Raw genomic sequence first — 23982 nt, 5'->3', positions numbered from 1 at the left:
CATGTGGAGTGTGATATGCTGTGATGTTTACATCTTCTATCTTTGGCGCCCCCCTCCCATCAGACAGCACAGTCGGTGTGTTCCACTTCCGGTCCAATAAGGGACAGTACAAGCTGAACTATACATCGGCCCAGGAGGCCTGCACAGCAGAGGGGGGGACCATCGCCACGTACACACAGCTCTCCTACGCACAGCAGGTGAGCACACACACATTAACACACACCAGAAAAAGATACACAAACACATTTACCCACACATACACCTACTATGCTACCCCTCTGATGACCCCGTCTCCAGGCTGGGCTCAACCTGTGTGCGGCTAGCTGGCTGGACCAGGCCAGAGTGGCCTACCCCACCACCTACTCCAACCCCAAGTGTGGCTTTGGTCACGTGGGCATCGTAGACTACGGCTTACGCAACAACCTCAGTGAGACCTGGGACACCTTCTGCTACAGGGTCAAGGGTAAGAGGGGAAAAGGAGATGAGGGAATCATTGAGAGGGGAGGGAAAGAGAGAGAGAGACAGTGTGAAAAATGTGTTTTCTAAGGTGTTACATAACGTGTGTGTGTCCCCCTCCAGAGGTGAAATGTGAATGTAAAGCAGGTTATATAGGAGACGGATACTCCTGCACTGGAAACCTCCTGCAGGTCCTCACTGAGAAGCCCACCTTCTCCAACTTCCTCTCTGTGAGTATCTAAATGGTGTCATTATATTCAGGTTTTGATTTATTGTATGTTCACTCACAATGGTTTGTTAACTGATCCGGTGTCGTTTTTACCTGCAGCAAATCCTGAACTACTCCCAGATGTCCGTGTCAGGAAAACAGTTTATGAAGCGCCTCAGTAACCTGACCATCCAGTCCACTCTGTTTGTACCTGATAATACCGGACTGTACCAGAACCAGGTACAAGAACACCCTGTCAGACACACTGACATGCATTATGATGCACACCCGGACATATGTATGCACTGTCTCACACAGATACTCACACACAGCCCTGTACATTACCACCAGAGGCATCATGCCCATAGAGATGTCAGATTTGTCCTGTTTAAATATTTGGCAGGATGTCCAACCGGCCGCACAACCGCAGAACACATAACCACGCAAGCCCAGGAACTCCATATCCGGCCTCTTCACTTGCGGGATCGTCTGACACCAGTCACCTGGACCGTGATGTGATCCTGAGGCCCATTGTCGTGCCATTCATCCAACGCCATCACCTCACCTCAGCATGATATTGCACGGCCCCATGTCGCAAGAATCTATACACAATTCCTGGAAGCTGAAAATGTCCCAGTTCTTACATGGCCTGCATACTCACCAGTCATGTCACCCATTGAGCATGTTTGGGATGCTCTGCATCGCCGTGTACGACAACGTGTTCCAGTTCCCGCCAATATCCAGAAAATCCGAGTAGCTAGCTTGTCTAATTATTTTAGTTGGCATGCCTAAGTTGGTAGACTTTAGAAAAGCAAGCAATTACTAAATAAGACTCACATTCCTTTCAATCTTTTACCCAGATTTTTGCAGAGAAGCATATTTAGTTTTTTTCTTAAAAATATAACCACAGAGGTTGGTGGCACCTTCATTGGGGAGGACCGGCTCGGGGTAATGGCTGGAGGTGAATAAATGGAATGCTGTCAAATACATCAAACACATGGTTTCCCACGTTAGCGGAGACGGCATTAACGGTAAACGCTGCATATGTCGGCCAAATCGTAAATGACCTTTAAATGTCTATCGCGCAATCTGTACCGCTTCAGCGATCCAGATTGAAGAGCCCTTACTCTGACTTGTATGAACACGTATATGTATAAATGTGTACACCCACTCATACTCACTCTCCTGTGTTGTATTGGCCAGACACTGACCCACAGGGACATGGAGTACCATCTCTCGGAGGGCCGGGCCTTGGCCCTGAAAGACCTGACCAACGGCAGCCGTATCCGCACCCGGCTGGGCCAAAGCCTCATTGTCCTGGGTATCGTTGACTTCCTCAACCCAAAGGCCCTGGTGAGACATGGAGCTACAGTACTGTACACGTCAACCCTGTACTTACTGTACTTTGTTCATTCACTCACTGTACCACACTCAGGTTCTGTTGTTTTTCAGTCCCCGTTATATGAATGTATTATATGCTGGTTTACCAGGTCTCCTAGAGTGGACTAAGATGTTTGAGAAAATTCGCTGCTGAACAAGCCTCATAGACCACATATGTATTTTATAGAACAGTTAACCACTGAAAATAAAGTTTGACTTCATGATTGTAGTCTGTGAGCTCAAACTTGTCCCATCCTGATCTCTCTCTGTAGAGTTCCTCCCGTTTTATCAACGACCGCTTCATCATCGACTCCGACATCCTGGCATCCAATGGGATCATCCATGTGCTGCAGGGACCCCTCAAAGCCCCACCTCCTTGGACAGTGGTGAGATTATTACATCATTTTCTGTTTAGTTTCTCACCTTGATCTCCGACGAGATGTTGCTAAACTATTGGTCCTCGATCAGATTTATAGTTAAGATTAGGACTGATTCAAATTGTGAGAACTGATCCTAAATCAGTTGGTAAGGTCAGGTATTGGTGGACTCCTGTGTCTGACCTCTGACCCTATCTGCGACTGGTCCCCCAGCTCCACGCGGGTCACAAGGCAGGGATGGGGATTGGAGTTGTGCTGCTGGTCATGCTGATGGCTGGGGCCGGGTTCGTAGGCTACCACTTCTACACCCACAAGACTAAACCATTCCAGTTCCACTACTTTAAGGTGAGTGTGTTGGTTGAATGATGTCTGAATTTTTTCACATTTATTTAACTAGGCAAGTCAGTTAAGAACAAATTCTTATTTTCAATGACGGCCTAGGAACAGTGGGTTAACTGCCGTGTTCAGGGGCAGAACGACAGATTTTACCTTGTCAGCTCGGGGATTCGATCTTGCAACCTTTCGGTTACTAGTCTAACGCTCTAACCACTAGGCTACCTGCCGCCCCTGAATGTTGTGCAAGAATGACTTTTTGTCTCATTCAAGGCAATCAGCGGTTTATTGATATTCTGTTTGTTCAGAAGCTAAATGTACAATAAAACATGGGGAACCTCAAACTTGATAATTGACCTTTGCCCTTTTTTGCAGGAAGAGGACGAGACACCTCCAGACTGCAACCCTGCCATCTGCAACCCCAGCATAGTTAACCCCATTTATGACTCTGCCCCTGCCCCAAGTGAACCAGTTCCATCTGAGCTTCCAGTAAGTGACCCCACCCTATTTTAAATTTGTATATCAACCCCTGTAGAGAAAATATGTGCATGAATGCCATTGAACTAAACGCAGTGAAGTAGCACCTTTGCTCAAGGGGTGATACCATAACTCCAGATGACATATGAATGTGTTTTAACAGGAGGAGGACAAACACCAGGTGGTAGAGGGTGGCCCGTATGACCTGCTCCAGGACTGCTGAGAGAGAGAGAGACACACACACGTCACAGTCATCACTCCCCCTCTGATAAAGCTGTGAGGAGTGCTGCTACATGTTGTACACATGTTGACCAGTGGAGGGCAGCACTGTGGGACTATTAAGAGCACAATTCATTCTGTATCACAGAAGTTCAGCACTATAGAAATGTCATTTCCGATTGCGCCGACATGAAGCATTTACCACGAACGCATTCTCTGTGAATGCGGGAACATTGCCGTTCAATTTAAATAGCGCCAAACTTCCACGACACAGCTTGAGTGGAGCCCGAAGACTATCCTCCTCAGAGAGAGTTGGACAGTGCCCTAGGAAGGACAAACAGGGCTCAGTCTCCCACAAAACAACCTCACTATGGACTCATTCTCAGTGCCTTGTCTAGTAATGTTAGCAGTCTTCCTGTGGCACAATTGTGAAAGAAACCTTGTACCGATTCTTTTTTTGTTGGTTAATTCATATACAATAGTAGTATTTTAAGTCTGTGGGTAAACCCTTTTTGACAATTTCAAATCTTTCATAGTATGAAACGGCGATAACCGGATGCAACCGTCTTTGTTGATAAAACATTTTGAAGCAAAGCTTGAGCAAATCTTTCCATTCAGCCATACAACACACTCAAGAATACGTTTAACCACAGCCAAATATACATATCAACCGAACTCTCAATGTGAAATGATGGAAGCAAAGCATAAGCTTGAAGGACTCTGGCGTTAGGATCTCGCCCCATAAGCATGGGTTTATAGGTTTGAACTCTGGGGCATGCTTGCCTACTGAGGACTCTGCAGGTCAGTGAGTCAAGGCCACTTGGAGTGGTTGCCACAAAAGGTGGCATTGGCTAAAGGGTGTGATAACATAAGCAGAAGGGGCAAATTCTTGGGGTTCCCTCTGCGATACAGACAGCAAAGAGCAGTGGTTATGGAGAAACTCCCGTAAGCGGGCACTTGGTTTTTAAATGAGAATATATTTAAAAACCAAGTGCCCACCTTTTCCCCAGGAGATTCTCCATAACTGCTACTACTCTTCATAGGAGGGGACCGCAGGGAGTCACCCCCATGACATCTACCAGCCTTCCAACCAGTACAGAGGCTCAACACAGCCACACTCAGGAGCTGATCCTACAACCCCATACTTAAATTGGTGAGATCCTTACCAGAGAGCCACTGGCTCTTTCACACTGAACACTTCTCTGTACATTTGTCATGAATACATGCAGAAACAAAGAGCACCACATATTGGTCATTGGTCTCGGAAAACGGTGTCTGTTCCTATAGGAACTGTCAGCCCAGGTCGAATCACTAAAATAATTGAACCCACAAATGTAAAAACGGGGATTGAAGCTCCAAGCCACAGACTCCGTCCCTTTTTTGTTGTCGTTGACCTTTAACATAACATGCAGACCTGTTAGTTTACCTGGTATTGACAAGCACACCTTTTCAACTAGATTTCACGAGATAGAAAGTCTAGTTTCTGACGAGCACTGTACGTTTCAGTCTTTTTCCATCTGTAGTTTGTTCAGTTTCAACATACAGCCAAAAATTAAAAACACTGACCAGTAAAAAGTAGCTTTACATTTTAAAAACCGTACGATCTGTACCACTTCAGCGATAGACTGAATAGCGCCCTAGGGCTTGGAATTTCTCCTTATAGCCCAGTCATTTTGCAGCAGTGCTTTAAACCTAATACACTAAGCTTAAGTAATACTACACGTCTCAAGAAATGTACACAGATGTGGAATATAAAGATTTCTCAGGAGCAGTTATGCATTTAAGCTGTTAAAAAGAATGCGACAAAGGGTTTTGAAGTTAGAACAGCAATCCACAGATTTCGCAGGACAAAGCTTTCAGAATACAGTATTCTTGACGATGTCGCTCTTCAGTTTCTCGTGGTCGGGATAGAGGACCCAGGTATTGATATCATTACATGGAACCACTGTTGACAACTTGACATTTAAAAAAAAAAGTCTGTCTGATACAGTCAAACTGATCTCAGCGGTCCATGGAAGGGTTCACTGAGGTACAATAACTGCACCCAGCCTGAATATCATATTAAAGATATAGCACAAGATTAAAACTGTTGGACAACAACCGTTAAAATGTATGAATGCATTCCCAGAATTCAGATAAAGTGTTCCCTGAAGAACAGATGGCAAATCCCAGAAGTAGCTCATAACAAAGCACCACTGTACTGTAATGTGAGGGACTCACCCGTAGGCATGTCTGAAGACTCATCCATAGGCGGACCTGAGAATACGGTGACGGAAGGAGGCACAGAGAAAATAGACGTTTTTGCTTGTGTATGTACAATATATGGGTGTGTGTGTGTGTGTGTGTGTGTGTGTGTGTGTGTGTGTGTGTGTGTGTGAGAGAGACAGATGAGAACTGACTGAATACAAGGTCACAGTGATGGTCTCTGAGTCAAAGAGCTGGTCGGATTGGTAGTTACTGTAGAAAGAGCTGGTCGGATTGGTAGTTACTGTAGAAAGAGCTGGTCGGATTGGTAGTTACTGTAGAAAGAGCTGGTCGGATTGGTAGTTACTGTAGAAACACCTGAGATTTACATGTAGGTAACACCCCTTCTCTCCAACCTCCATCCCGAGACAAGGGGCAACAACAACAACGTAACAGGAAGTCCCATGGCAGCAGTCCCACATCACTTCCTCTTCTTAGGGCTCTTGTCAGCATCCCGTCTACTCTCCTCAGAGTTCTCCCTCTCTGCTTTGAGACTGGAGGCCGAGGCATTTTTCGCTGCTGGCTGGTCCTTAGCCTTCTTGGCCTTGGGTTCGGCCGGAGTGGGTTTAGCCTTTCGGCCCCCCAGGACCCCAGAGAGCAGGGTTTTGAAGAGCCAGATGGTGGCGACAGTGGCCAGGAGGGACCAGAGCACCAGGTGGCCGGGTAGAGTCTGAACGTGGTCCCGTACCTGCCTTAGAGCCTGGGCCAGAGGAGAGTCAGGACTGGGCTGGATCGGGAACTTCTCCTGCACACAAGTTAATATGTAAGCACATGTACATACACAACAAAGACACGTAAGAGTGTGAGTGTTGTTGGTATGCATGTCTGAGAAATCAGATTTGGTACACCTGGCCATACAGCACACAATAGTATGCACCACACACACACACAAAAAAGCAAAGGGGAGCGTGAATTCCATATAGCCAATACAGCACCACATCTGGAGTTGAGGGGCAATCATCATAAGCCACAGTACTGATATTATTAGCACAATACAAAGTTACAACGTAACCCAGTTGAGCAAAAAGGCTTAGCTACCTTGAGTCCGTGCTGGCTGAGCATGCCCTCCAGAGTAAGGCCACCCAGCTGCACTGCAGGATAGAACTCCTCTGAATAGCCTCTCCTCCACCACTCTTTAGGACCAGACCTGACAGGGACACAACCAATACACCACCCGTTACCATAGGAACATTTTATTTGTGTCTGGTTGAATCGAGTGGCTTTATCGAATTCTGACGATTAGCATGCTGTACATTTTGTGGGCATTCTATGAATAACATTACTTAATATAGTGAATATTTAAGTTCACTTGTATATCGTAACTGATTTTATGAATGAATAATCTAAGGAATTCATGGGTTAACCATTAGCACTCTCTCCCCAGCACACCCACTGCTGTAGTGGATGTTGTAGGCTGCTCACCCGTCCTGTGCGGTCTGGGTGAACCAGTACTTGTAGAGACTGGCTCGGAGGTAGACAGGGGGGGCCTGGCTGAATGGGTATTGGGCTGAGTCTGTCTGGATCAGTCTCACCACTGGGAGACAGGGAGAGATACAGAGTCATGTGTGAGCAATGTAGTGCAGCATGTTGGTAAGTGGTCATCTGAGTGTTGCTGATATTTCTCCTTTGTTGGAAGGTTAATGATCTACGACGCGTGAGTAAATCATGCCCACCTCACACTGACTAGCCGTTTTACATGTCAGGCGCATACCACTGAATTTCTGGGCCCGTATTCATAAAGCGTCTCAGAGTAGGAGTGCTGATCTAGGATCAGTTTTTCCTTTAAGATCATAATCAATAAGATTATATAGACTGATCCTAGAAAAGACCACAGGGCTAAAAACATCCATCAAGAGTCAAAATAAAAGTAGTCCGCCAGATGCAACCTGCGCTTTCCTCATATTAAAACAAAGACGTCTGTGCTCTATACTTTAATTGAAAAATAGAAGTCATTATCCCAGAGTGCAGTACATACCATCCTTATTGCCCTGCAGTAGGCAGTGCACTAGGCTTGTGAACCAGGGGCTCTGTTCGGCCAGTCCCTGGGCTGCCTGGCTCATCTGCCAGTCTAACCGTGGCTGGTGGGGGGCCACCACTGGAGGGGCCATGCCCACATTTCCCGGCTTATACATGAACTCTATCTCCTAGGATGGCCAATTGGGAAAGGTGCATTGAAACACGATACATCTTTTGCAGAACTATATAAGATTGTTTTACTTTATAAAAGTCAAGTAGTTGAGGAAGATAATGTGATTGAGGACATTCCATGTCTAATATTGTGAAATCTGAGAAAAAACTAAACCGAAAACTTTTCAGCCAAAACTATTATTTTTGGTCCCTGCTCTCTTACCGTCCAGGTATTCTTGTCCATGCTGCCCTCTAGGACGACCTCTGACCTCCCGTCCACCCCAGTCATCCTGCTGTCCAGGCTGTAGGCACTGACCAGTCTATAGCGCTCCACTAGGCTGTAGGCCTGTCTCACCTCCGGGAGAATCTTACTGCTGTACACCTGCTCCATGGACGAGTAGGGCACCTGGGGACGAGGACAACACCATGACCAATCAGAGAGAATCTTATAAACAGTGCTAACTACTAGACCAATAGTAACTCCAACAGACCAATTAGGTAGATTTACGCTGTCTTCATTAAAATTATTCACCATTACACAAAACACTGACTTAAAGTAATTAGATGGGTTTTACTCAATAGATGAATGCAAGTATGAAAGAAAAATATTTAAGTTAACAACCAATTAAAAAGGCTCCCTGTGTGATTGAGAGGTGTGACTCACCACACTGATAGCAAACACGGCGACTGCAGCAGAGGCAATGACAGCCCATTGGACAAGACCCCAGAGCTTCCAGAGACAGCCTCTAACACATACACACCTGGGGAGAGTAAACACAGATCTGAGATCAGTGGAGATTAACACAAAACAAGGATGACACACGCTGCACCGGGGCAGACCACTGTTCTGGGGTCAGCAAATGCAGTGGAACTAGATCTACAGTTGAAGTCGGGAGTTTACATACACCTTAGCCAAATACATTTAAACTCAGTTTTTCACAATTCCTGACATTTAATCCCAGTAAAAATGTCCTGTCTTAGGTCAGTTAGGATCACCACTTTATTTTAAGAATGTGAAATGTCAGAATAATAGTAGAGAGAATGATTTATTTCAGCTTTGATTTCTTTCATCACATTCCCAGTGTGTCAGACGTTTACATACACTCAATTAGTATTTGGTAGCATTGCCTTTAAATTGTTTAACTTGGGTCAAATGTTTTGGGTAGCCTTCCACAATAAGGGGTGGATTTCGGCCCATTCCTCCAGACAGAGCTGGTGTAACTGAGTCAGGTTTGTAGGCCTCCTTGCTCGCACATGCTTTTTCAGTTCTGCCCACAAATGTTCTATGGGATTGAGGTCAGGGCTTTGTGATGGCCACTCCAATACCTTGACTTTGTTGTCCTTAAGCCATTTTGCCACAACTTTGGAAGTATGCTTGGGGTCATTGTCCATTTGCGACCAAGCTTTAACTTCCTGACTGATGTCTTGAGATGTTGCTTCAATATATCCACATCATTTCCTGCCTCATGATGCCATCTATTTTGTGAAGTGCACCATTCCCTCCTGCAGCAAAGCACCCCCACAACATGATGCTGCCACCCCCGCGCGTCACGGTTGGGATGGTGTTCTCCGGCTTGCAAGCCTCCCCCTTTCTCCTCCAAACATAACGATGGTCATTATGGCCAAACAGTTCCATTTTTGTTTCATCAGACCAGAGGACATTTCTCCAAAAAGTACAATCTTTGTTCCCATGTGCAGTTGCAAACCGTAGTCTGGCTTTTTTATGGCAGTTTTGCAGCAGTGGCTTCTTCCTTGCTGAGCGGACTTTCAGGTTATGTCGATATAGGACTCGTTTTACTGTGGATATAGATACTTTTGTACCCATTTCCTCCAGCACCTTCACAACTCCTTTGCTGTTGTTCTGGGATTGATTTGCACTTATCGCACCAAAGAACGTTCATCTCTAGGAGACAGAACGCGTCTCCTTCCTGAGCGGTATGACAGCTACGTGGTCCCATGGTGTTTATACTTGCGTACTATTGTTTGTACAGATGAACATGGTACCTTCAGGAGTTTGGAAATTGACTCAGTTGGCTGATTTGTTTTGATTTTCCCATGATGTCAAGCAAAGAGGCACTGAGTTTGAAGGTAGGCCTTGAAATACATCCACAGGTACACCTCCAATTGACTCAAATTATGTCAATTAGCCTATCAGAAGCTTCTAAAGCCATGACATAATTTTCTGGAATTTTCCAAGCTGTTTAAAAAGGCACAGTCAACTTAGTGTATGTAAACTTCTGACCCACTGGAATTGTGATACAGTGAATTATAAGTGAAATAATCTGTCTGTAAACAATTGTTGGTAAAATTACTTGTGTCATACACAAACTAGATGTCCTAACCGACTTGCCAAAACTATAGTTTGTTAACAAGAAATGTGTGGAGTGGTTGAAAAACGAGTTTTAATGACTCCAACTTAAGTGTATGTAAACTTCCGACTTCAACTGTATTTCGCTATTGAAAAACTCCTGGCCCTAAGAATTACCATCTTTGAATCACAAACTGTATTACAGATACTGTTTTTACTATGATATAGTTCTACTCACCCCAGCATGGCTGCCACCACCTCCCAGGTGAGAGAGAGAACTCCTACCCAGATAGTGGGTCCTGTCACAAGCTTCAACCAATTGCCAAACTGCTGCTGGGTGAAGGCTACAAAACAGGACAAATGCATGAAACAAAATCACTTAACCATTAACATAATGTACTGTCAATGATTGACATCCTACAGGAAATAAAATAAAGCAACACTACCGAGTCACTAGGTATACAGTAATATATAGATGTTAACCTACCGAGTCACTAGGTATACAGTATTACAGTGCCTTCGGAAAGTCTTCAGACCCCTTGACTTTTTCCTTATTTTGTTACATTGCAGCCTTATTCTAAAATGGATTAAATAAATTAACTTCTTATGGGCAGGTGGGACGGTAGCATCCCACCTGGCCAACATCCGGTGAAATTGCAGAGCGCTAAATTCAAACTACAGAATTATCAATATTTAACTTTCATAAAATCACAAGTGTAATACATGAAAATAAAGAATAAATTCTTGTTAATCCAGCCGCTGTGTCAGATTTCAAAAAGGCTTTACGGCGAAAGCACACCACGCGATTATCTGAGGACAGCGCCTCACATACAAAACCATGAAAAACATATTTCAACCAGGCAGGTGTGACACGAAAGTCAGAAATAGCGATATAAAAAACACCTTAGCTCTTCTTCTGTTGGCACTCCAAAAGTTACATCCAGTTACATCACAAATGGTCCTTTTGTTTGATAATATCCTTCTTTATATCCATAAATACTCAGTTTAGCTGGCGCGCTTTAGTCAATAATCCACCCAGTTTCCCTCCATCAAAATGCATCCAAAATGAATCCCAAACGTTACTAATAAACTTTTCCAAACAAGTCAAACAACGTTTTAAAATCAAACCTTAGGTACCCTAATACGTAAATAAACGGAGAATCATTATTGTCTTTACCGGAGAAAAATACCAAAGAACGCGCTCTCATTCACGCGCTTAGAAACACTACAGCCAAAATGGGGGCCACCTAGAAAAACTACAAATTCTGGCTCATTTTTCCAAAAACCAGCCTGAAACTCTTTCTAAAGACTGTTGACATCTAGTGGAAGCCCTAGGAACTGCAATCTGGGAGGACTTTGCCTTATCATAAAAGTGACAGCCATTGAAAATAGCTTCCTAGCTTCTGGGCCTGAGTAACAGGCAGTTTACTTTGGGCACGCTTTTCATCCGGATGTGAAAATACTGCCCCCTACCCAAGAGAGGTTAAATAAAAACTCCTCAGCAATCTACACACAATACCCCATAACGACAAAGCAAAACATGTTTAGAATTTTTTTGCAGACGTATTAAAGGTAAAAAACAGAAATACCTTATTTAGGTAAGTATTCAGACCCTTTGCTATGAGACTCGAAATTGAGCTCAGGTGCATCCTGTTTCCATTGATCATCCTTGAGATGTTTCTACAACTTTATTGGAGTCCACCTGTGGTAAATTCAAATGATCTGGAAAGGTACACACACCTGTCTATATAAGGTCCCACAGTTGACAGTGCATATCAGAGCAAAAGGTCCACCATTGAAGGTCCCCAAGAACACGGTGGCCTCTATCATTCTTAAATGGAAGAACTTTGGAACCCCCAAGACTCTTCCTAGAGCTGGCCGCCCGGCCAAACTGAGCAATCGGGGGAGAAAGGCCTTGGTCAGGGATGAGACCAAGAACCAGATGGTCAATCTGACAGAGCTCCATAGTTCATCTGTGGAGAAGGGAGAACCTTCCAGAAGGACAACCATGTCCGCAGCACTCCAACCAGGCCTTTATGGTGTGGCCAGACGGAAACCACTCCTCAGTAAAAGACACATGACAGCCCGCTTGGAGTTTGCCAAAAGGCCACTAAAGAACTTTCAAACCATGACAAAAAAAATCTTAAAACCTGTTTTTGCTTTGTCATTATTGTGTGTCGATAAAAATTTTAAAAGTTGCTCAATCAATTTTAGAATAAGGCTGTAACGTAACAAAATGTGGAAAAAGTCAAGGGGTCTGAATACCGAATGCACTGTTAACCTACCGGTTTTAGAGGTAATAGTCTTGGCCTCCCAGTCAATCTCCAGTGTGAAGAGCACTTTAGTTCCATAGATGATGACAGCAAATACAGCCAGCAACACCAATGACATTATGGTTTGGGGCCAGGCTGCAAACCCCCCCAAAAAATCATTAGATTAGGTACTCTTAGTATCACAAACAGAGCCCATCATTTGTTTTTGTCCAGCTACTAAAAATGTATTTTGTAAGTTACGCTAAGGGGTTACCCATTAGGACATTAGGAATGTTAACTGTAGTTAAACAAAAATACATCACAGAAGTACTTAAACAGGATAACACCTGACATCCTGCCAGATCAGACCACTCTGCCCGAGAATAAAACAATGAACCACCCCTTTTTCCTCTCCCTGCCATCAAGACTCAAGGACACCCATCGGAATGTCAATGTTGGCCAACTGGAGAGGCAGAATAGGAAAAGGAAGCTGATCATTACTGTAACAGCCTTTGTGTTTTATAGTACCTTCCACCAGCTTAAACACCATACTGGGTGTGGATCATGCTGTATTAGGGAGAAAGCTGGCCTGAACGTCTACTCTGGTGTTACATAGTGAGATGTGAGAGTTGAAGGTTGCATAAGAAGAGAAGTGAGGTCATACTCTTGGCGCTCTTCTTCTTGCCGTGGCCCAGCCAGTAGCTGATATGGTCGTCGTCCAACAGGGAGAAAGTCAGAGCCAGGGAGAGGAGGGGGAGGAAGCCATTGTTCCCCAAGAACATTAACTTCACCTGGTACACTGCCTGGTTATCAGTTACAGAGAGAAGTAGGTAGGTGTAGTTAGATAAAGGCCTCATGCAAATGACATGTGTGGGGTAACAATCCTGTAACATTCAAAATCCCCTTAGACATGTGTATAGTTAGGTGTCATTCATTCACCATCAAGCATACAAATGTCACACAAATGACACACACACACACACACAGTCTAGAGCCTTATAGCAGCATCGGAGTCTGGCGATTCCCTGGATGATAACAGACTAGATACATTATACTGTAGGTAGGTGTCGTTCTGAACCTCTCCTCTCAGCCAGACCTCAACTCATGATAGCGATTTAGGCGGAAGGTGGAAACTTTGAAAACAAACTGGAAGCCTATATATCAGTGTGTTCAATGCTTTCTTAGACATTTGACATGCTCATGTTTAGCAGCTGCTGGTGTAACCACACACCTGAATGTAGAAGGCTGCCAATCGGAGGCTGCGGATGGGGGCAAAGTAGAGGGGGGGCACAGCGATCTCTGTCACCAACAGACCGACAGTCCCCAGCTTCAGGTACCAGTCTGGCAGCTGCTGGATGAACCAGGACCAGGGCAGGGGGATGCCCTGGGCCTCAAACATGTGGTTCACTGCTGGGAAGAGGGAAGGGTTTGATGGGGTGACAGAGGGGAGGGAGGATACGAGACACGGATGAGTAAAGATTGAGCCATAACACTGCACCTCACACCTTTTTTGAGATCACGTTTTTAAATCTCTGATACTTTTCCTGAACTGCGACTGATGTGTAGTGAGGCTCCAGGCATCATCATCATGGAAGTTAATGAGAATTCTGCCGCTGGGTGAGGTACATACCCCTTACATGATGCACACTTTACAATCATAGCCAAGCACATGCATTCCTTCCTCATTGTCATTATTAATAAATCTACCAGCATGAGTAATGTATTCATTACTCAACCAGTCTTCACATTACATTACTCGTACCATTGAACATAAGACTCCCAATTAGTTGCGGTCCAGAAGTTGTTGGGACACTGGCCTGACATTGGGATCAGGAGTCTCAATTTCAGCCCAATGTCCCAACAGACTCCCGTTTAGTTGCAGTCCCGAAGATATACTAAACAAAAATATAAACGCGATGTAAAGTGGGTCCCATGTTTCTTGAGCTGAAATAAAAAGATCCCATAGGCACAAAATGCTTTTCTACCAAATTTTGTGCACAAATGTGTTTACATCCCTGTTAGTGAGCATTTCTCCTTTGCCAAGATAATCCATCCACCTGACAGGTGGCACATCAAGAAGCTGATTAAACAGTATGATTACACAGGTGCACCTTGTGCTGGGGACAAGAAACGACCACAAAAAAAATGTCCACCAGAGCCGTTGCCAGAGAATTTAATGTTAATTTCTCTACCATAAGCCATAATGTCATTTTAGAGAATTTGTCAGTACTCCATCCGGCCTCAGAACCGCAGACCACGTGTAACCACGCCAGCCCAGGACCTCCACATCCGGCTTCTTCACCTGCAGGATTGTGTGAGACCTTAAATCGACTGATTTCCTCATATAAACTAACTCCGTAAAAATCATTGAAATTGTTGCGTTTATATTTTTGTTCAGTATACATTAAACAGTACAGTTTTGTCATTATGGGGCATTGTGTGTAGATTAAACAAGGGGACAGGTTCCCCTGTCTCACCAGTGAGCCCCCACCAGCTGGGGCAGTGGCTGGCCAGCTTGGCGACACCGGAGCCAAAGGTGAGGCGGAACAGGAGCCAGCGCACCAGCCAGAAGGTCACAGCGTCATGCTGACGGAATGCCGAGCGCCACCGCAGGAGGTTGAGCGGCGCGACAAGCACGGTCAGGAAGCCTGCCTCCAACAGCAGACTGTCCCTACGGGAGGGAATCAAATGAGACATTAATAGTCAAATACCGCCCTCTTTGAAAAAAAAAATCCCAACTCCTCCTCACATCATAACTATAAATGTATAGGGCACTGAAATCCCTCCAACAACCCAAAATCTCAGGTCTCAAAGAAATTACAAAGTTGAAACATTAAATCAGTAAATACAATCAATAGATTACATTTCACTTGAAATTCCTGCACTAGAAGGTTACATGAAATTCCTGCTCAAAACAGTGGCATACAGTAAATATTCAGCGAGCTTCAAATCCAATGACACCACTGCCTTTCAGGAAATCAGTTAGCCTAGTAGAAGCAATGCCAATTAGAGCCAGAGGCACTGAGATGGCAAAACATACTGGTAGCTGTGCATCTTAAAACTGGTTGTAGGTTGGCACTCTCTTCATGCAGAACCAAATGGTGTGCGTTAGGGGATAGCCAGCTAACTAGAAACAGTTCAGACACACCCATTGTCATTACTACTACTTATAAAAACACAACCAGGCCACTGTTTATTATCCATTTACCACTCCATGCAATTGCTGTGGAAACCAATGCCTTACACAGGCCCAGTCCTGGCCGTTCTGATGCCCGAGGCGAGACAAAAACAAATGCCGCCCACCCTTTACCCCCGCAGAACTAGAATAGTCCCTGTAAGCAAAATGACGTTGAAAAGACATCTAAAATACGTCTTTATCAGAGGTGGGAAAAATACGTACTTTTTAGGTCTTTGTTTGTCCTGATTCCTGTGACAAATACATTTTTTTAGGATACGGTGTTCGCTAACATGTCAGCGCATTTTTTTATTTGACTGGGCACCATTTCCGTTAAGCTATTTGATTGGACGAAACGTGCATGATGTAAAATGTGTCTGCCTCATTACATTTTCATACATATTCTTTCTACCATAGGCTAGACCTGCTACGTGATTTTTCTTGTTAGATGATTTTTTTCATAGACAGAACGTTGGTGGATGCATCTCTCCAACAGCACCCTGGAGAGGCATGCTGGGAATGGACCAGCAAAATATTTTTCCACCCCTGCCTTTGACAAAGTGGGCGCTGCTTATCACAAGGTGGCATCAGAGCTCACCTAAAAATCCCATATGCCACTGGTTGAAAGATATTGTCATTGTTTTTGGGCAGAATTATGTGAGGTTTAATGTGTTGTTTAAGTTATGCCTTGATCAGTTTAGCCCTTGTCAATCTACTGCCCTAGGCAGCTGCCTGATCATGCCTAATGGGCAGCCCGGCCCTGGCCTTACGCCATCTTGCTTTGCTACAACCAGATATCAGTAAATGTGTTGCAATTCTAGCACATCTCCAAGCTTATCTAAAAGTCAATAACTCCAAAACCATATTACATGTGTGATAGATGTCCTTCAATGCAAAGTCTGCTTACCTTTCTAAAATATGCATGATGTCTAAGACGGACAAAGTCTCAACAAGCGTTCTAGTCACAAGAGACAACGGGTGCACTGTACGGTAGCTTGTAATATGTAATCAACACAGAATTATGAAGAGTGGATAGTGAATTTGACTGGCAAATGGTTCCAATAGCAGTTTCTTGTCTGACACTGATGCTCTTGCAGTAAAACCCATGGCTGATAACAATATGACGTCACAAAGACCCAGTAGACATTGTGTTCAGCAATAACACTTCAGTAAACAAAACACTGTCCGTTTCAAAGTCTGAGCTTTGCAGCCTATCAATTCGGCCCATATGAGAATTCAGAACAGATCACTTACCACTGAAAACGCAGAAAGTCTTGACCCACCTGTCAAGAGTAAAAGATGTTGATTAATTTACTGTACCATTTATTTACAGTACAGTATCTAACCAAACCAATGGCAGACAGACAGACAACCATCCCCACCCACCGACCTGACAGAGGGAGAGGTAGAGGACCCAGAGGCAGAAGAACACCAGGCTGTCTCGGAGGGGCTCCAGCAGGGCTGCTCCCAGGGCTAAGAGCGCCCCCGCCAGGCAGAGCAGCTCCATTGCCTGCTGGGCGTCCAGGTCCAGACCCAGCCGGGGCCCCAGCCACAGCAGGGAGGGGTGGGCATGTATCTGCTCCAATACTGGCCTGGAGCCGTCCACACGGGGCTCCACCAGGCGCACAGGCAGGACCCCCTCATTGCCATAGAGACCTGGCCACAGAGACAAAGAGCAGGGATGGATAAACAAAACAGAGAGGGAGGGAGGTTGTGTTTATTGAGAATGGGGTTAGTGAATAGAGGTCATGTTCACATAGTTAAAGTAAGTGGGTTTATGGTACCCTGCTAAATAGGTCAATGGTCATGTATGTGAAAACAAGACAGTTGTTTTATCTGTGCTGTCTGCTTATTCAGTCAAATGGAACATGTGAAAGAAAGGTGGAGTTTAGAAGTTCGAACATCTCATTAAAAGGTATTCCAGCATATTAATGAATTATTACATTACCATAACATTGCTTACGGGTTGAGCCAATATTGTGATCAACTGATTGGAATGTAGCATTATGCATGGTGTAACTTTTTAATAAAAAAACAAAGCATACAGCTAGTCTTAGTACAGTTAATTGGAATGTAGTGCATTTAGTGTACACTTGAGACGACAGGTGAAGCTGAGAGACCAGAAGTGGCACTACAACATACCTGGCACACAGAGTGGACCAACTGAAAGTATGCTCACATTTGGGATTAGAAGCAGAGAAATAAAGTAAAACACAGAACACTAAATTGTGCAATGATGACTCAGTCATGTTCAATGCATCTCATCTTGCCAGCACTGGTCAAATGAGATGTGTTATTTCAGTTAGGCCACCTGCTGCCAGTCTGTAAAGTGACTATGGAGTGGATTGCAAGTAATGGACATACACATATTATGCACTTGGTAAAATGTGTTTTGGATATGTGGTTCTCTCATCAATAGCTATTGAGCCAAGCATGCCATGACTATGAAGATAACACGATCTAAACCAGGGGTGGATGGAGAAAAATCCACACTTGAATATTTTCTAATAAGATTTCAGTCTTCAATAGCTCTTACACAAAGCGTTCCATGACTATGAAAATGATCAATTCTATATTATAATCTCGGCGGTTTGAGCCCCAAATGCTGATTGGCTAAAAAGCCATGGTATATCGGATCGTATACGACTGGTATGTCATTCTTTTTACTATTCTAATTACATTGGTAACCAGTTTATAATAGCAATAAGGCACCTCGGGGGTTTGTGGTATATGGTCAATATACCACCGCAAATGGCTGTGTCAAGGCACTCTGCATTGCGTCGTGCTTAAGAACAGCTCTTAGCCGTGGTATACTGGCCATATACCACACCTTCTCGGGCCTTATTGCTTAAATCGGGGGAGAATGGACAAAAATCCATGTTTGTTTGTGTAAAGAAAAGAACAAACAGACCTTGTATTCCAAAACGCCTGAAACCAACATCAGCGGGAGTATGTGATGATTAGAATTTGGCGGCGTCTAGTCTGAAATCCAGGCGTTTTGGAATACAAGGTGTAGCGTTTGCACCTTTCTTTACAACAGTGGTGAAATCCACGGAATGTTCCACACAGGAACAGCTGACGACAATACCGCACCGAATAGATGGCGAGCTGTGAAGGATTCCAAGGGATAAATGTCATTAACAAACACACACACACAGGTTCTAAATGCTGAGTTGATCAGCAGGTGGACCTAACCACTACGTGTAGCAGCCTGAGTGAATGGGGCCGTCCATTAATCACCCTCCTCCCACCCCAACAACCTGCTATTTAACAGAAAGAGATATTGAAGACTAAACGTAAAAACCAAAAGTTTATAGGAAAAAAAATACATTTTTATCCATCCTCCCCTGATTATGAATAAATCATTTTCATAGTCGTAGCGTGCTTTGCGTAAAAGCTATTGAATATTTAAAGAAAGAAAAGAAAATTAAGAAAATCAAAATGTCCTTAATAAGAATAAGCAGTGGATTTTTGTCAATCCTCCCCCGATTCAGAATGTATACTTTTCATAATAATAGAACGTTTGGTTCAATAGCTATTGAGACAAAACGGAATAGCAACCCAAGATTCATTATAAAACTAATTTTACCTTGGTACATTTCACATACAATTTGCATAATAAAATGGCTGCATGATAAAGTAAAGTGGTGTAATGACAGTGATGGCAAATCAACATGACAACAAGTTCGTATTTAGACTGGGAAAAAGTGAAAATGATACTACAAGTCAGATCTATTGTATACTGTTAGGGATCTGAGCCAAGCTCGAGTACTGGACTGATGACGGGTTATTCCCAACGCACTCAGCGCTTGCAGAAAGCTTCAGTGTGCACATTCTGGGGGAAATCCTAACCCTCAAACAGACAGACACAGCCATAAAAAAGGCACCGACAACGACCGTGTAAAGAAAACATCCACTTGCCCCAAGCAAATATCTAAACGGGCCAGTGAAGTCAGGACGTGGCCATAGCATTTAAGGCCACATCACTTCTATCGCTGCCAACCTACATACGAACTTGTTAACACGCGAGATCAGGATGGTTCGTACGAGGCTAAGACCACCCTACATTAATGTTTGGTTCCCCTTACTACGCGTAGGGCCATTCTATAACAAGTCATTCACCTATACAACTAGTTAATGTTTATAAATAAATACGAACACATCAATGTAGATCTGTGTACGTAAAGTATCAAACTGAATAGTCTAGTGAATATACACTCAAAAGACAATCTCCTTTTCTAGGCCTAGGCTATAGTGATGGTGCATGAGTTGTAACACTGTAGCAAAGGCAATGAACCTAGCGAAATAGCTTAGTACGTGGAAGTTGTCATTAGGTCGCCCGATCAGTCCAACAACACAGGCTAGTTCAGAAAGTAGTCATTTCATCCTCAGCAACTACATTAACCAGTTCATCATCACAAATCACAACAGTTGGACATTGAGGAAGCAAGCGAAACATTTGGAAAAAGTGGGAACCACCCGACTCAACAACGCAGAGCTGAACACCAACAGTCAACCAATAATAAGGTTCCTTCGATTACAATTAATAAATAGATGTTAAATAGAGAAATGTTGTTTTACCTGGTATCTGAACATAGAGAGATGCAAAAGCAAACATGTAAATAATTGCCATACTCCATAAAAACATATGACGCGGTAGTCTGGTTTCCCCCATGTTTACGGCTTGGCGTTCCTGCTAAATATAAATATAAAAAGATTTTCTACGTCTTTCAACACAGCACGAATAAATAACGGCTGCTGTGCAACTCATCCAGTACGGTAAAAAAAAAAAATTAAGTGGATGGTGCAGAAGGCGTGGTTCTTCGTCTTCTTCTTCTTCTTCTTCTTCTTCTTCTTCTTCTGTGGAATTTATATCGCGGTTGGCAACCAACTTTAAACTGCATTACCGCCACCAACTGGACTGGAGTGTGGACCAGAGATAGCGATGGTCTCTAAATCCTACCCAATAATCTCGTTTTCCTATGGAAAGGAAATACATCATTAAATACTACATCCCCTGAACATTTCCCCAGCTCTTTCTGGCTCTTCAACCCCATTACTCCTCAAATCTAATAACATTCGCTGCCTTTCTCTCACATATTTCTAGCACTGAAATAGAACATGTTCCACTGTCTCTGTCTCCTGCTGACAATGATCACACCTCCAAGTCGGATGTTTCGCCAGCACTTTCAATGTACTATTTAGCCTTGTGTGTCCCAGTCTCAGCCTTGTGACCACTTTCCTCCCTTCTGTCTCGGCCAGGGAAGTGTCATTAGTCCTTTTTTGTACAGCCAGAAGAGTTCAAGAAGCGATTAGTGAAGTAGAGCAGTGGTCCCTCAGGTGGGGCTTCAGGTTTTCAGTTGAGAAAACACAGACTGTGTTTTTTTCTAGAAAGAAGGTTGGGGAGGAAATATACTTGAAGCTGTATGGAAGGAATCTGGAGAGGGTGGGAGGGGTTTAGGTTTCTGGGGTCTAGTTTGACACTCGAATGACATGGGCGGAGCATATAGAAAGAGGAGTGGGAGGCCCAGGTGCACAACTGAGCAAGAGGACAAGTACATTAGAGTGTCTAGTTTGAGAAACAGACGCCTCACAAGTCCTCAACTGGCAGCTTCATTAAATAGCAACCGCAAAACACCAGTGTCAACGTCAACAATGAAGAGGCGACTCAAAGGGATGCTGGCCTTCTAGGCAGAGTTGCAAAGAAAAAGCCATATCTCAGACTGGCCAATAAAAAGAAAAGATTAAGATGGGCAAAAGAACACAGAGGAACTCTGCCTAGAAGGCCAGCATCCCAGAGTTGCCTCTTCACTGTTGATGTTGAGACTGGTGTTTTCCTTTGACAACTACTCTGATAATATGCTCCGCCCATGTCATGCGAGTGTCAAACCAGACCCCAGGAACCTAAACCCCTCCCACCCTCTCCAGATTCCTTCCATACGGCTTCAAGTATATTTCCTCCCCAACCTTCTTTCTAGAAAAAAACACAGTCTGTGTTTTCTCAACTGAAAACCTGAGGGACCACTGCTCTACTTCACAAATCGCTTCTTGAACTCTTCCGGCTGTACAACAAAGGACTAATGATGCTTCCCTGGGGGGTACCGTTATCCACCTCATAGCTTTCTGACATAGAGCTCCCCACCCTCACTTGTATTGATCGCCCAAAAATAAAATCCTTCGTCCAGTTAAAAACCCTTCCTCCGACCTCCATATTATCCAGCTTGATATATAGGCCTTTCTTCAACATCATATCATAAGCCTTCTCTACATCAAAGAAAACGGCTACCACCACCTTCTTATTTGCCTTTCCTGAACCCACTTTGATAGGGTGACATTAGTCCTCTACTCTCCAGAAAGTAAGTCAGCCTTTCCGTTATCATCCTTTCAATAAGTTTACATATGTGAGATGTCAACGCTATCGGCCTATAGCTTGAAGGACTAGTAGGGTCTTTCCCAGGTTTACTTATTGGCACCACTACCGCCTCTTTCCAACTTCCTGGCAGCAGTTTCCGTTCCTGCCACACCTTCTTGTAAAGGCCCAATACTTTCCCCATTGCAGTGTCACTGAGATGAGCCATCATGATGTAACACATCTCATCCTTCCCAGGAGATGTTACCCCAGCTTTAGCTAATGCTCTCTTCATCTCAGCCAAAGTAAAAGGGCCATTCAATGTATCCCCCACCATCTCTCTCTGATCCAGGACCCCCGAATGTTCTCCTCTGACCCTCTATTTCCCACGCTGCCTCTCTTCTGTCAGATTGTTTGAGCTGTGCATCATTCACAAATGCCTGGGTTAGCATCTCTGCCTTCTCCATAATCTCCCCACTTTTCAGCACAGGGAGATGCCAATCTCTTCTGTCCCCACTCATCCTCTTAACCATCCCCCATACCTCTCCCGCACGAGTGGTCCTGCTTATGTTTCCACAGAACCGGCACCAATACTCCCTCTTAGCTGTCCTAATGATCCTCCTTACTACTGCTTGTGCTTGTTAATACTGAATCAGGTGCTGGTAATTATGGGACCTTTTCAACATTCTGAAAGCGCTGTTCCTACCCTTCACTGCTTCTCTACACTCTTCACTCCACCAGGGGACTGCGTTACTCTTTCTCCCCCCTGTACCCATAGGAATCACCTGCCTTACAGCCCCTACTATTGCACCTCTTAATCCATCATTGACTGTTTCTATACCTGTATTAAGATCAACCTGAGACAAGTTCACTCAACTCCTGAAACTGACCCCACTCTGCTTTACCAAATATCCATTTTCTACTGATTCTTCCTCCCTCAAGCCTACAGTACACATGATAGGATAGTGATCACCACCCACTGTAGATTCCTCCAAAGCCTCCCAACGACATCTGCCTGCCATTCAACTTGAGATCAAAGTAAGATCCAGAGCAGATTAATTTCCAGTTACTGAGTCAATCCTGGTTCCCCGGCCGTCATTAAGACTCACAAGCCCTTTCTCATCCAGTATTTCCTCCACCACTTGTCAGTTCACATCAGTCCGTAACCCTCCCCAGAGCATACTATGAGCATTAAAATCCCCACACCACATTACCCATCTCCTATCTTGACCTTCTACATTCCCAAGGGCCAGCAACTCCAATCTCTTACACAGGTTGTGAAAGTTCACTATTACCATATTCCCCCCCTCCCAACCACAACGATACCACTACATACTACTGTTCCACTCCCTCTCCCACACACCTATATGGGTTCCCTTGCTTTATAAAGGTAAAACACCCTCCACCTGCCATCCTATCTCTATGGACTGCAACATAACCTTGTAATACAAAATCTAGAGTAGGTTTTAGCCATGTCTCCTGGAGACATATCACATCAGGTTAAGCTGGTAACTCTTCAATAAACAGTTTGAACTCTTGTCCATTAGCTATCAAACTTCTGGCGTTCCATTGAAGGATTAACACAATAATGCAAATGAACCAATACATAATTCCTGGCTGGAATCCACCTTTTTACACTCCACCACTACACTCCATCCCGTCCTCCTCAACTCCTAACCTCCCTACCTTTCCATCCATCTCTGCTCCAGTCATAGCCCAGTGTTCCTCAACCACCTCCACCGGATTTCCCCTCCGTTTCGTTTATCTTTGTTGAAATCTATTAACTTAGCTATATTAAATAATCGTTTATCTATCCTAATTCAACAAATGTGGACAGCTTCTCAGCCCGGTGTGGTTTCTCACTTGCTTTGGCCACAATAGAGAGCTCCACAGTGGAGGTGTCATAATACCCATAAAATCTAGTGGTCAAAGAGGGAAATGGTTCCAATTGTTTTTCCACCATTCATTTTTCCCATAGGGAATTTTGGAAACACTGAAAAGTCACCTCGTCCTAAAGAGATTTACACGGTTATCAAAATGTCACGCCAGGGTAAGCCTACATGAAACACAGCCCTTA

At 44.2% G+C, this 23982-nt stretch overlaps 2 protein-coding genes across 3 annotated transcripts in view; one reads left to right on the top strand and one right to left on the bottom strand.

The window, feature by feature from the left end:
* Positions 1 to 4044, top strand: part of stab2 (stabilin 2) — a 37481-nt gene extending 33437 nt beyond the window's left edge. Inside the window, exons 59-67 of one of the 2 annotated variants that reach the window (XM_014207974.2) lie at positions 64 to 197; positions 298 to 463; positions 580 to 686; positions 785 to 904; positions 1868 to 2017; positions 2317 to 2430; positions 2635 to 2766; positions 3130 to 3243; positions 3395 to 4044. In XM_014207974.2, the coding sequence (XP_014063449.1) occupies positions 64 to 197; positions 298 to 463; positions 580 to 686; positions 785 to 904; positions 1868 to 2017; positions 2317 to 2430; positions 2635 to 2766; positions 3130 to 3243; positions 3395 to 3454 (1097 nt within the window). In that variant the 3' untranslated portion in view covers positions 3455 to 4044. The other variant, XM_045722003.1, reaches the window with a different exon arrangement.
* A 1158-nt stretch (positions 4045 to 5202) lies between these two features.
* LOC106609306 (lipase maturation factor 2) lies at positions 5203 to 20398 on the bottom strand. Its single transcript, XM_014207975.2, has 14 exons — positions 20138 to 20398; positions 16947 to 17212; positions 16811 to 16839; positions 14859 to 15052; positions 13613 to 13791; positions 13046 to 13184; positions 12415 to 12537; positions 10368 to 10473; positions 8486 to 8582; positions 8045 to 8227; positions 7670 to 7838; positions 7117 to 7228; positions 6733 to 6841; positions 5203 to 6439 (listed from the first exon to the last, which is right to left on the bottom strand). Exons 1-14 carry the CDS (start codon positions 20229 to 20231, stop codon positions 6116 to 6118), a joined length of 2124 nt encoding a protein of 707 aa, XP_014063450.2. The 5' UTR covers positions 20232 to 20398; the 3' UTR covers positions 5203 to 6115.
* Positions 20399 to 23982: the final 3584 nt, after the last annotated feature.

The sequence above is a fragment of the Salmo salar genome, chromosome ssa07, assembly GCF_905237065.1.
Source record: "Salmo salar chromosome ssa07, Ssal_v3.1, whole genome shotgun sequence".
NCBI lineage: Eukaryota > Metazoa > Chordata > Actinopteri > Salmoniformes > Salmonidae > Salmo > Salmo salar.
Note: the sequence above shows the minus strand (reverse complement) of the source record. Positions and strands in the feature narration are given on the sequence as shown.